General features: G+C 48.4%; 1 protein-coding gene and 1 long non-coding RNA gene across 2 annotated transcripts in view; one reads left to right on the forward strand and one right to left on the reverse strand.

Moving 5' to 3' along the window:
* The window catches only part of LOC130707546 (uncharacterized), a 44,051-nt gene that overhangs the window by 15,586 nt on the left and 15,793 nt on the right, over positions 1-12,672 (reverse strand). Inside the window, exon 2 of the long non-coding RNA XR_009007465.1 lies at positions 4,353-4,513. This is a non-coding gene — a long non-coding RNA (uncharacterized LOC130707546). The remainder of the gene's footprint in view (positions 1-4,352; positions 4,514-12,672) is intronic.
* The window catches only part of TNFAIP8L3 (TNF alpha induced protein 8 like 3), a 40,244-nt gene continuing 28,473 nt past the window's right edge, over positions 902-12,672 (forward strand). The window contains exon 1 of the mRNA XM_057542582.1: positions 902-1,095. Coding sequence (XP_057398565.1) covers positions 1,044-1,095 — 52 coding nt within the window. The 5' untranslated portion in view covers positions 902-1,043. The remainder of the gene's footprint in view (positions 1,096-12,672) is intronic.

Genomic DNA, 12,672 nt, shown 5'->3' on the forward strand with positions numbered 1-12,672 from the left:
CCGTGCATTTCCCCCCTAGTTTAGTCTCTTAATTACTAAATAAATATACAGCCGCTTCTCTCTTTTTTTTTTTTTTTAAGAAAGTGGAAGGAGGGGATATTGAGGAAGCTTAGCACTCTGTGTTAAAGACAAAGTAAAGGTTTTAAAATCCGTTTTTGCCCCTGAGTCGGGGCCTGGAAGTGGCCTGGCTCCTTGACTGGCAGCAGGGCGGTCCTGCCTGGGACGCCAGCGAGGGCTCCCCGTCCTGGAACCTGCTCCACAGCGGCTTGCCCAACCTGCCCGCCCCCGCCCGCGCCGGGAGAAGAATCACCAGCGGCAGCGTTGCCTCCGCGCGTCGTTTACTTCCTCGCTAGGTGCCAGGCCCTGCTCTCGGCCCCTCACACGCATAATTTATATACTCCCCTCACAACCTCCCGGACAAAAGGGAACTCTGTCCCCATTTTCCAGGTGAGGAAACAGGTACAGAGAAGTTAAGTCACTCGGCCAAGGTCTCCGAACTGTGGAGTTACACTCGAACCCGGGCAGCCCCAGCACGCCCACTCTGAACCTCCCCTTTTCCTACTTGGGTAGAGGCGCTTTTTCACTTAAGACTTCTCCAAACTTGGCCACCTCCAAGGGAAGGGGCTCAGCCTCGCCGACTCGCACGACCTCCCCCGGCTCCACAAGTCCAGGGCTCCGGGCGCCCGATGAGGGCGCGGGTGGAGGAGCGGCACCGCCCCCCGGGTATTTAACCCCAGTCTGGAGCCCGCGGGGCGCCGGACGCTCCTGCTCCTCCCCACTCGCGCCTCCCCGCCCTCGTCCCCGCGCTCTCCCGGCGCGCCCCACCCTCCGCCCCGCGCTCGCCTGGCAAGCAGGCACCGGCCGGCGGGCTCGGGGAGCGGGGAACGGGGTGCGGGCGGCGATAGCCTCTGCCGAGCGGCCCCCTGGCCGCGGCCTCCGCGCATTGCCCGGCCAGAGTGCGACGCGGCAGCCCGAGTCCGGACGCCGGCCGGTCCCGTGCGCTCCGCGGACGGGCGGGCGGCTGTGGACGCCCGGCCGGCAGCATGGATTCGGATTCCGGCGAGCAGAGCGAGGGCGAGCCCGGGACCGCCGCAGGTACGAGGGGTCGCAGCAGCCCAGCCGGGAAGGCTGGGGCAGAGAGGAGGGGAGGCCGGGGCGGGAAATCGCGCGTATTTTCTTGGAGCGGCCGGGCGGGAGGCCGATCCCCAGCAGCCTGATCCCTTCCGGGCCGGGACTGGGATGGCTCTGCGCTGTGAGTTTGCTTTGGGGCTTTCTCCCCATTGCACTTGGGCGCTGGAGGGAGAGTAGGTGCATTTGCGGGTGGCTCTCGGCGCTGCGGGACTCCGGCAGCGGGCTCCGGTCGCCGGGTTGGTGGGGGTGGGGCAGGGTTCGGGTAATCCGCGTCCTGTACTTTGCTGCAGCGAGGGTTGCTGCATATCTGCTTTTGGAAAAAACTTTCCGAGCGCCGGCCGGGTCCTCGAACCCTGGGCGCCAGTGACGCTGCGGAACAGGTGACCCGCTCCGAGGGCCTGACACGACGCTCTGGGAAGGAAAGGCCCCCGCGGGTGGGCGGGCAGGAGTCAAACCACAGCTCGTGGTTGCGGTTCCCGAAGCTGCTAGATGAGCCGATGCAGAAGCGTTGGCCCATCGCTGCCCTGCATGCGTGGAGGAGGTCCCCACGGAGGGTCCGGGAAGACAGACGCGGCGGCGGCGCGCGGGGTCCCGGCTTCGCCTTTAAGGGGCGCCGCCAGCTTTTCACAATCGATAGTTATCGAAGCGACGGGTGGATGCTTACTTAGGAAATAATGAATGTCCTCCCCGCCTCTCCCTGATACTGAGCAACAGGAGGAAGCCACCCACAGCCTTGGGTCGAGTTACCGCGGGCTCTGCCCCCCTCCACCAGCCCGCTCTGCCCGCCGCCTGCAGGTCCACGGGCGGGAGACCTATGGCCCTCCCACGTGACCGTGGCTCCCCGCGCCCGCGTGGCCCTGCAGGCTAGCCCTGGCCAGCAGACCTGTGACCTGAGAGCTGGGACCCTCCTGGTACAGACCTGAGGGCCCGGACTAGTCCCCAGTCTGCCCAGTGTCAGACCAGTGTCCTGAGGGTGGGGACCGGGTGACCGCAGGCACCATCAGCCCAGGCGTGAGTGTAGGAAGGCAGGCTCAGGAACCAGGCGGGACAGCGCCAGGAGCTGTACCAAGGGCCCTACGTATATTATTCTCCTTTATCCTCACAGCATCTAGCCAGGTGGTTATTTCCGTTTTACAAAGGTTCAGAAAGGCTAAGTGGTTTACCCACGAATCAGAGCCAGGGAGTAGCCAAGGGCGGAATGACTCCCTTTTTACTGCATCATACCCCTCAGCCTCTCACAGGGCGGCTGTGGTCAACACCTACAGCTGGGTGGGAAGAGATGAGGATGGAGGAAAAGAAAGATGGCATCGTCAAGATGCCTGTGTGTGAGGATTCCTGTGTGTGTGCAAGGACCACCTGCTTTGTGTAGGTATGTGTGGACACAATTAATAAACATGAGCCCTTCTCGAACCTGTATGTTCCTGTGACTGTGAAGCACCAAGATTTTGTTTCACAGGTGGCTTGTGGATCTCTTCACATCATTTAAAAGTTCCAGTGGGTGTTTTGTGTCTATCTATCTCTAGAGTTCAAAAGGAGGGGGAGTGAGTACATTGACACTGACACTTTACTCTCTCAAAATCCGAGGAACTAACATGCGCTCCCTGCTCTCACCCTCAGATCTTTTATGCCGGTTGATGGAGAAGGGGAGGAGGATAAGGAGGCTTTGAGAAAGAGGAGGGGAGGGGAAGCAGGGGGGTGGCAGGAGACACTCAGAAGAGTTGGTACTTGGATGAAAGGGGAGGGAAGGTGTTCTTAAGGGTCCAGTTGCTTCTCCCCACAGCCTGCCCAGCAAGGAGTATCCCAGAGTGTTCATGTGTGTTTGTGTCAGAAGACCTCTGCACAACTAACAGTAGTCATGACTACTGAGGTCAGATGGGTCTGATGAAGAATAGGGCAGCCAGCTCTCTGACCTGTCACCATTTGTTTGTGCCTTACTGTTTTCTACAGTCATTTCTTCTTCCTCTGTGTGCTTGAATCTCAAGTTGAACATTTATTTGAATGTCACAAGCCATTCTGCTAAATGGCATTCAGTCTCCCTCATTATTTTCAGTCTTAAAGTATTCTTCGTGACAAAGCTTCAAAACTAGTTGCTAATTCATCGCCTTGCTATGGCTGCATCCTATCAAATGGAAACTCCTGTTGCAGCTTCAGATACTGGTTAAATTATCCATAGGAGTTGACCATTGTCCCTGTAAGTAACTGGACATTCACCTGTGGACCTGTATCTGTGCAAGCTGGATGGGTTTGTAACTGAGAAGCACAGCAGAGGAAGTGGGATCTCTTGGAGTATTCATGTGTGTGTCTGTGTGTACGTACCTCACAGGGAGATAAGATGAAGGGCTGCTTCCTCCTCAGTGCCCTCCCCTTCCTGAAGTTGTGAAAAAGCCCTGCCATAAGACAGACCTTATTAAGGTCCTGAGCCTGGACTCTGGAATCAGAAAGACCCAGGTCTCAATCTCTACCTGTTGCGCAAGTTACTTAACATCTCTAAACCTCAGTTTTCCCCTCTGTAAAATGGGGATAACAATAGTACAAGGGGGGGGGGTGTGAGGATTAAATAACACATGAAAAGTATTCCTCCTGGTAATCATTCAATAAATGGCAGCTGCTATTTTTATCACCTGATTGGATTATGTTGTAAGAATACTGCTAAATAATGTACCCCAGAGCTCTGTAAAATGTAAATCACTAGGCATGTGTAAAACAATTAGTATTATTGTCATTATTATCACATTAATGTAATTGCCTAAGGAGATTTGTTTTGAATTTTATCCTTTTCACTCTCTCATTCTCCGCCCCCCCCACCTCTCCCTCCCTCTCTCTCTCTCTCTCTCTCTCTCTCTCTCTCTCTCTCTCTCTCTCTCTCTCTCTCTCTCTCGTGTGTGTGTGTGTGTGTGTGTGTGTGTGTGTGTGTGTGTGCAGATGTGTTTGATTGTTTCTTTGGGGGAAGTTATTTTTAAGGTACATCTTCTCATCCGCATCATCTTCCAGCTGAAGTCATAAAGATGGGAACATTCAAAACTACTGCTTTCACCATCCTTTTCTTTCAGCTCTAGAGAAACTTGCACAAAGTAGAGAAGGTGGCCTTACCCAGTCCACCTGATAACCTGGAGATTCGCCACTTTCATGCCACTTCCAATAGAAGAAGACGGGTTAATTGCCCCCCACACACTGGTGCACCTTTTCCCTTCAAGGTAACAGGAGGAACAGGAGGTACTCACCATTCTCCTCTCCATTTTTGCGCATCTCATAGCCTTCCCAGTCAAAGATTGGCAGTGAGGAAATCTCTGAGTACCACCTACTCTTTACTGTACACCTTTCAAGAGACTTTTCCAAAGATCTCCCCAGTATCTGCTGTGCAGCTCTCTCATCAAGCAGTACCCTGCATAGGAAGTAAAGGGGGTGTGTGTGGATGAGATTTGTCTTAATCTGCATTTTCTGTTTTTCAGGAAGCACAGGATGGTGCTTCTAAGTCATTCTGCTGCCTGCAGCTCTCCTCTGCCTTTCTGTCGTTTTATGGTTCTTTCTATGATAAGGAAAGAGACAGGGTTTATGGAACACTGGATTCTTTCCAGAGACCCAACTTGGCAGTCTCTCCTTTGACAAACCCACCATCCATCTCTCAGAAATCCTAGAGCTTGGTGTATTAACTCGGCAATGATTTGAGTCTTTCCTAGGAAATAACAAGCGCGTAAACAGCAGTGTCAGCTTTTTCCCTTTCTGACTTGTAAGACAGAGATAGTCTACCCAGCTCAAGAAGACAAGCTCCTTCCACCCAGAGCTAGGTGGTCTGGGGCAGTCAAGCTGATGGAACATCCCTGTGGCTGGGTAGGTGCTACAGAAAAGCATTTTTGTGTGATGGAATCAGGATGTGGTAGGGAAACTTCAAAATGATAAAAGCAGTAGGAAAACAGCAGGCCCCTGACTTTGTCCTTCCTGTCTTTCCCATCGCCTCGGTCCTAAGCTTGGTCCTTGTGAACAAAGTGGCAAGGAGTGGGTAGGATTCAATAGTTGGCCAAAAGGAGAAAAGGCGTTCCAGAAGTCAGACACCACTGAGCAAGGCACAGATAAACAGGAAGGTGACTGGAGTGGAGGACATATACTAAGGAGTACTGGGAAGTAAAGTTAGGTGAGTGTAGGGAGAGCCACTGACAACAGGGGGTCTTAATAACTAGTACCTGATGGTGCCGAAGGAGCCCCCGTTGAGCTGATAGTAGAGCAGAGACATGACCGACTGAGATCTGGGTTTTCGGAAGCCGCATCAGACAGAAATGAAGTGCAGGGATGGCCTAGGCTTGGAGCCTCGTGGCCACACAATCGGAGGGGATGGTAGCACTAAGCGAGGCAGAAGAGGAAGGATGCAAATGCCATTTCAGAGAAACAAACAACAGAAGTTGGTGACAGATTGTACGAAAGCAGTAAAAGGAGAGGGAGAGTGGAAGGGGACTGGCATGTTGAGTTGGGCTAAGGCAGGGAAATGCAGGAGACTGGCTTCCCCACCCTGCCAGTGCTTCTTTTCTTTCCATCAGACACCTAATAGTGATTACTTAAATTTTCTTAAAGGTACTCTTCCCCTGTAGACAATAAATTATGCTGGGGCATTGGTTTTGGAGGATCATGAAGGTTCTGGAGCTTGTTGATTCTCATTGTTGGGTTATTCATGGAGGCTATTCAGTAACCTTTGTCAACTGACAGAGTAACCTTCGACGATTGATGGACTGGCCCACCAAGGGCAGGGACCACCTGGGGATGATGCACTACTTGGCTATTAGTCATAGTCCCAGGTCTTGTTCTTATTTGTGGACATTTTCAGGGGCCTCTGCCTCATCCACATAGTGGGCTGCTTTGAGGGTCAGGGCCTTGTCTTGTGCTTTCACGTTGCCGAGGTTTTATGGACATAGTAAATGAATGAGCATCTTGAGGAGCCTCCTGAGAACTCTGCACTAAAAGGCCAGACAGGCAGCCAGAAACCTGCCCTATAAAGTAGAACTGCCAACGCTGTCCTGCAGTGTTTTGCTTCAGTGTTTTAAGATTTCTTGCACTGTCTGGGACTCTGTGTTGGGAAGTATGGGAAGTGCAAAGAGAGATAAGGACACAGTCCATCCTGTCTCCAGGGCTTGGGATCAGATAGGGAGATAGGAAGCATATACCGATGGCCACATCTTAAGCCAGTGCCAGAAGACTCTCACCCCCTTGCCCTGGGATTATACCCTGGCTGTGTCTCTGTTTATATGTTCTCTCTTGACACCATCCACTTTCCACTATGTGCTTCACAGTTATTCCTATACATGTCTCATCTCTTGTACTGGCCTTCGCTCCCTAAGGGTAGAGACTGGGTCTTTTTCACCTGTATCAGCACCCACAAACACCACCTGCGTGCCCTAAACACAGTGGTAGGTTGCTGGCTGGCTGGCTGGCTAGATAGATGGATGGATGTATAGATGATGTTGTAGGTTGGTTCCCCAGGAAGCAGACTCTGAGATGGAGGTTACCATGCAGTGTGTTTATTTGGGGATGCTCTTGGGATCAATACCTAGGAAAGAGAAAGGGAGGGGAGGGATGCCAGACTGGGCAGAGTGAGAAGCTGAGCTGCAATGCAGACCCAACAATAGCCTCGAGCTCTGGAGCTGAAAAACCCTTCAGAACTGAGTTGCGGGACTTCCCTGGTGGTCCAGTGGTTAACATTCCACAGTCCCAATGCAGGGGGCCCAGGTTCGATCCCTGGTCTGGGAACTAGATCCCACATGCTGCAACTAAAGATCCCATGTGCCGAAACTAAGACCCAGTGCAGCCAAATAAATAAATGTTAAAAAAAAAAAAAAGAACTGAATTGGGATGAGGGGCCAGGCCTTTATATCCCCTGACATAATGATTAGTCATTAGATTCATGCCATCCCTGCATCTTGGGCGAAGCTGTTCCCTTCAGCTGAGGGCTGTCTGCAGGCATCACTACCAGCAGCTTGTGAAGTGCTTAGTCCTTCATTCTGGAAGGGAACCTGGGCCTTACGTACACTGTGCATTCACCACAGATGGCCTCCAAAGTTCCTCAGGGATGTTTCATGATGGATGGCAGCCCTGCCTACGGGCAGAGTTCAGGGGATAGTTGGTGAGCTATAAACATTATCTAGACCTCATTAGGGCAATTTAGATAGCCAGATGGAATTAGCCATTTTAGACCTCACAGATCCAATAGATATTGGCTGATCCTCTGTTTTGTGTTCAGTGTGTGGAGGTGCTATGGTAGTACACCGAAATGGAATTAGATGTGGCCCTGCCCTCAAGAGGCTTGCAGCCATAGGGAGAGAAAACACCCACCCAAAAGGAATCTGCAAGACTGGGCGGCATCAGCAATAAACAGTGTCGGCTTTGGAGCATGGGGCATCGTGGCTTGGGGTTCTGGTGGGGAGGCTTCATGGAGGAGATGGGCCTTGAGGATAGCCTGGAAGGAGTGAAGGATTTAGATGGGGGAGAAGAGCAAGTCAGGGGAAACAGAGGAGGTGGCAAGGACAGGAGCCTGTGAGAAGCATGGCCTGGCGCAGTGGGGCCCCCTTAGAGGGCTAAAGGGAGGAGAGGGCGGACCTGCTCAAAACGTAACACTGGATGTTGTGGTGGTTGTGACCAGCATGTAAGTTTCTGGGAGCTGGAGACAGAATGTGTGTGTAAATGTAAAGCTCTATTTCCTACTTTATTTTTCTCTAAAAACATGGCGCCTGCTTTTTTATTTGTCGTCAAAACCAAATCATAGTCACACTTCCCATTAGCACTTTTCTCTAACTGGTTCATTGTCCTCCAGAGTTACCATTGGCTCCCATTTGAATTCACATGTAAATCTCTATAAAGACACTATATACATAATTTTGTTTTGTTTTTCAGTCACTTGGCTTCCAACTCTTTCTGTAAAATGCCTGTGTAGGTGGGTGTTTGGGCTGTATTCTGTACAAGTATAGAAATAAAGGATAGAGAAGAAGAATTTAAAAAATAAGTTTCCTGTGATACCTCAATTCAAGAAAACATATGAGAGTGAGTACCTTTTCCCCAACATATATTAAGACATGCCCCCAAACTATATTATTTTTTTATACATCAGACATGCTCTTTTTAGGCAACTGCATAACACAAATTCTGAAACTGCTTTAGAACAATCTTCACGTTCATATTGGGTTTCCTAAACATCATTGCCTGGGAATAAATTTGAGCCTGTTCATGGAAAATCTAGTGTGCAGACTATAAACATGGAAGGCTTGGCAGCACAGAAAGTGCTAGACACACCCTAATAGAAACCAGTATTTTGTAATTCAGTTCTCCAGGAAAAAAAAAGGAGACACTTTGGTCGTGTCCAAATACTGGTTTAAACAGTTGAAAAACCACAGCAGCAGCCACTAGCTTCTAGGTTGTCTTCTGGAAAGTAAAATGTGCTTTCCGGGAAACTTTTCTAGCCCCGAAAGGAAGCATTTTGGTGATGCGTAGCTTCATGGAGACGCCCAGTTGATATCTGTATGGTAGAGGCATCCAGTTTCATGTGCGGGAGGAAATTCTGTAAAAGGTTGTTCTGGTGAGCACACATGTCCTGCATCCCTGATTTGGGGCCTGGGAGTTATGCTGGGAAGGTAAACAGATTTTCAGTGAATAATATGGGAGGGAAGTGACGGGGGCTGTCTGCTGGCCTCTGCAGCAGCTTTCCTACCACGTTTGAGTCTGGTTCCTTGGAGTAATGTTAAGAAAGTCAGGGAGAGAAGACTGGGGTTCAGGTTACAGGGTAGAGAAACTAGGTTTAAGAAGTTGTGCAAATATCAAACAAGATGAGAAATTGTGAGGATAGTCTTTCTTTGCCAGCCAGAGTCCAGCCCCAGAGGGCTAGTACTGAATGTAAAATAATAATGATGTTTTGAATTTTTATTTAATTTTATATTAATTAAGCACATACAATGTATTTCAGACTGGGTTAACTGTTTATATGGTATTTAAGCCTTATATAGGCCTTCTGGGCTAGGTACTATAAACAACCTCATTTTATAGACCAGGAAACTGAGGCACAGAGAGATTAAGTAATTTGCTCAGGGATGTGCAGCTTCTCAGTGGATATGAAGCCAGTCTAACTAACTCCAAAAACAGTGCTCTTTACCAGGTAGGCTATGTAGTTAGATTGATGGATGCCACCAGGCTTCTTTACATCCCCCACCAGCTCCCACAGGGCCCTCAGACCATTAAGTTCCTTCATTAGGCTCCTTCTGGTAGGTTAGGACATTATATCTCCAGAAAGCCCTGCTTTAAGCTGCAGACATTACCTGCAGTGGCCCAATAACACATGGGCAAGGATGGGCTGTCACAGGCTCCAGAACAGGGGCTGGTGAGGGGTGGTTTGGGAGGGAAGATGAGGGGAGCAGCACAAAGCAGCGTTCAGAGAGAGAAGGTCCTGGGAGGACCCTGCAGCCACGTGCATGTCTAGGGTCCTGGGAACCTGGTGGGTGGTGAATGTGGCAAACCCCAAGAGGATAGAAGGGTTAAGAAGCAGAGTCAAGAGAACTGCAAAGACAAACAAACATTCCCTCTGTCAGCGTGTACTTAGGTTGGGTCCTAAGGCACTTTTTCCACTCCAGCATTTAGAATCATTCCAGATACACAGTCCCCAGGACAGGGTGACCAGTTGGATTCAAGGGCAAGAGAAAACTCGAAGATGAGACTGTAGTGCAATGAAGAGAACTTGAGATTCTGAGCTGGACAACTGCGGTTTGAGTTTTTAGTGCTGTCTCTTAACATATTGCTTTTTAGTAACATTTATTTTCCACCAAAGGAATGCAAGCTCATGGTAGAATATGTGAAAACAGTACAAAGAAGAAAATCAGATTGAGCCCTAAGAATAGATGTGCTTTTCCAGAAGAATATAGTCCAAAAGCATTCCTGAAAAAATGCAAGAGACCTTTATTTGGGGAAGAAGGGGTTTTGTAAGAAAACAAGAGTCCCCCTTCTGAAATATTTACTTGGGGACACTAAGAACATTGGCTACACTGCCAGGCAGCATCAGAACCAGAATTGGAAGCCACACACTCTGGCTCCTCTATCGTTCCCCCAAAACATATATAATTTTTAAAAAGGATCAGAGTTATTCTGGGTGTTGGGATATCTAAAGGACCCCTGCTATGTTTCCTTCTGACACCTTCCACTGTGTTCTTGACACCCCTCCCCCCTTTTCCTCTCCTGAGCTTTTTCCCTCCCAGCACAGCTGCCCAGAGGTCAGACACTACAGGCCCACACCAGGCCCTTCCCGTGTACCCAGCCCACTTTCCAGGTCAGGAGAGCCCTACACGGAGCCCTCAGAAGATTCTTACATTTTTTTAATACCCGAGAGGAATTTGGCAGGTTTTACAGACGCACAGTGACAATTGCAAAGGTTAGTTTACTTTAATAGCTTCCAGCTTCAGGAATAGATTTATTGGCCTCTAGTTCTCCAATTATGTTTTTAATCTTTGTTTAAATTGATTTTTTATTTTGTAAGGAAAGAGGGAAATTTATTCATCTGTGTTAGCCTCTCTTACCCTTAATGTTTAATTCAGTGATTCAATCTCAGTCAAATGAAGCAGGCAGAGCTAAGTTAATACAGAGTCAACTTTTAGCGAGCCCAGAGCAGTATCTGATGGGAATTAAACCTGAATTTTCTTGACTTTTTTTTTTCCTTTTGATTTCTCTGACTTTGTATAATCCTGGTTTCCCTGCACCCCTCCTCAATTGCTCCTTCTGCATCCCTCATTAATATCTTTTTCCTACCTGTGTCTCCTAAGGCTGAGCTCTTGGCCTTGTTCTTTTTTAACAATACACTTTCATTTGGAAAAGACCACCCGTTTTTCCAGCATGAAGCTAAAGATTCCCAAAGCTGTGGTCTAACCCGTTCCTCTCTCCACAGCAAGAATCCTGCCTTTCAAAGTCATCTGGACCTCATCTTCTCACTGTCCAAGAGACAAGTCAACTCAGCACAGCTACACCCGGACTGTTAACTTTCCATCACTTTCTCTCAACTCTTCTGGTGGCCTCGCCAGCTGCCAAGTCATTCAAAGTTAAATTGTGACGTCATAAGAACAATGAAATATCCTACACACATGATTTCATAGCAAAACCAGGGCATGGAGAAAGCAGGTATTATTTACAGTTTACAGATAAAGAAACAGATTCACAGAGATTACCCCAAATCACAAAGTAAGTGGTAGATTTTCACTATTTAAAGCTGCTCCCCCCAAAGGGGGAGCAGAAACAAATCTAAATATCCAACCTAAACATATAGGTAAATATTCAATTAAATAGTTATTGAATTACTAAATACATAATGACATTTCCACACAGAAGAATATTACTCAGCTGTTAAGAAAAATTAATTTGAAAAACATATGTTATAGGTGTTTGCATTATAATGTATGAAGAAAGCTTGATAAAATATATACATGTATATTTATTCATACATATATACCCACACACCTATATATACATATACATGCACCCCTTTTTTAAAGATTTTATTGAAGTGTAATTGATTTACAGTGTTGTGTTTAATTTCTGCTGTACAGCTAAGTGACTCAGTTAAACATATATATATTCTTTTTCATCCTTTTCCATTATGGTTTATCACAGGATATTGAACATAGTTCCCTGTGCTATACAGTAGGACCTTGTTGTTTATCCATCCTATATATAATAGTTTACATCTGCTAATCCCAAACTCCCTCTCCCCTCTCCCCCGGCAACCACACGTCTGTTCTCTATGTCTGTGAGTCTCTCTTTGTTTCGTAGATGATACACCCCTTTTTTATAGAGAGGAGGGGAGGAAAATCTCTCCCTCACATTCACATACATGCATTTTTTTTTTTAATGCTGGAACAGAATTAACCATTCTATATGATGAGTTTATAGGCAATTTTAATTTCCTTCTTTGCGCTTTCCTTCCAGATTTTTTCTCAATGAGTATGTATAACTTTCATCAGGTTATTATTTTAAAAACAACCACTGAATGAGATTCAGTGGACTTATCCACTGGTCGTCCTTCTGACTTTCTTGCAGTTTTGTCCCAAGTCCCTCTATTTTCTTTCTTGAAACTCATTCTTCCCTCCGTCCCCTGTGATCCACTTCCGCATCAGGCCAGGCCTCAGTGGGTCCTTCCTGCCTGCCCACTGGTGGGGGTGTGATTCCAGGCTTCTCTCTTCAGTCCTCTTCCTACTCACCCATTGCCCTGGCTTCGGCTCTGCACTCCCTCTCTCTCCACCTCATCACACCCTCCCCTCTGAGCTCACCTGGCCTGGGCCCTCAGGCCAAGTAGAGGAAGTGTAAATAGTCAAGGTGGATAATGAGCTCATAGGTTTGAGGCCAAACAGACCTGCTGGGTGAGCTTGCTGACTCCGCCATTTTGGCTCTAGACTGTGGCCTTACTGTTGCTCACTGACCAGCAGTGTGTGTAGCTTGCATCCCTGACGCTCACTCCCTCCCTGACCCCCATCCCAAACATGAATGACTTTCACTTTCCACTTGTTCATCTACACATTGATTTTGTGTCTTTATTAC

This window comes from Balaenoptera acutorostrata, chromosome 3 (genome assembly GCF_949987535.1).
Source record: "Balaenoptera acutorostrata chromosome 3, mBalAcu1.1, whole genome shotgun sequence".
NCBI classification, from domain to species: domain Eukaryota; kingdom Metazoa; phylum Chordata; class Mammalia; order Artiodactyla; family Balaenopteridae; genus Balaenoptera; species Balaenoptera acutorostrata.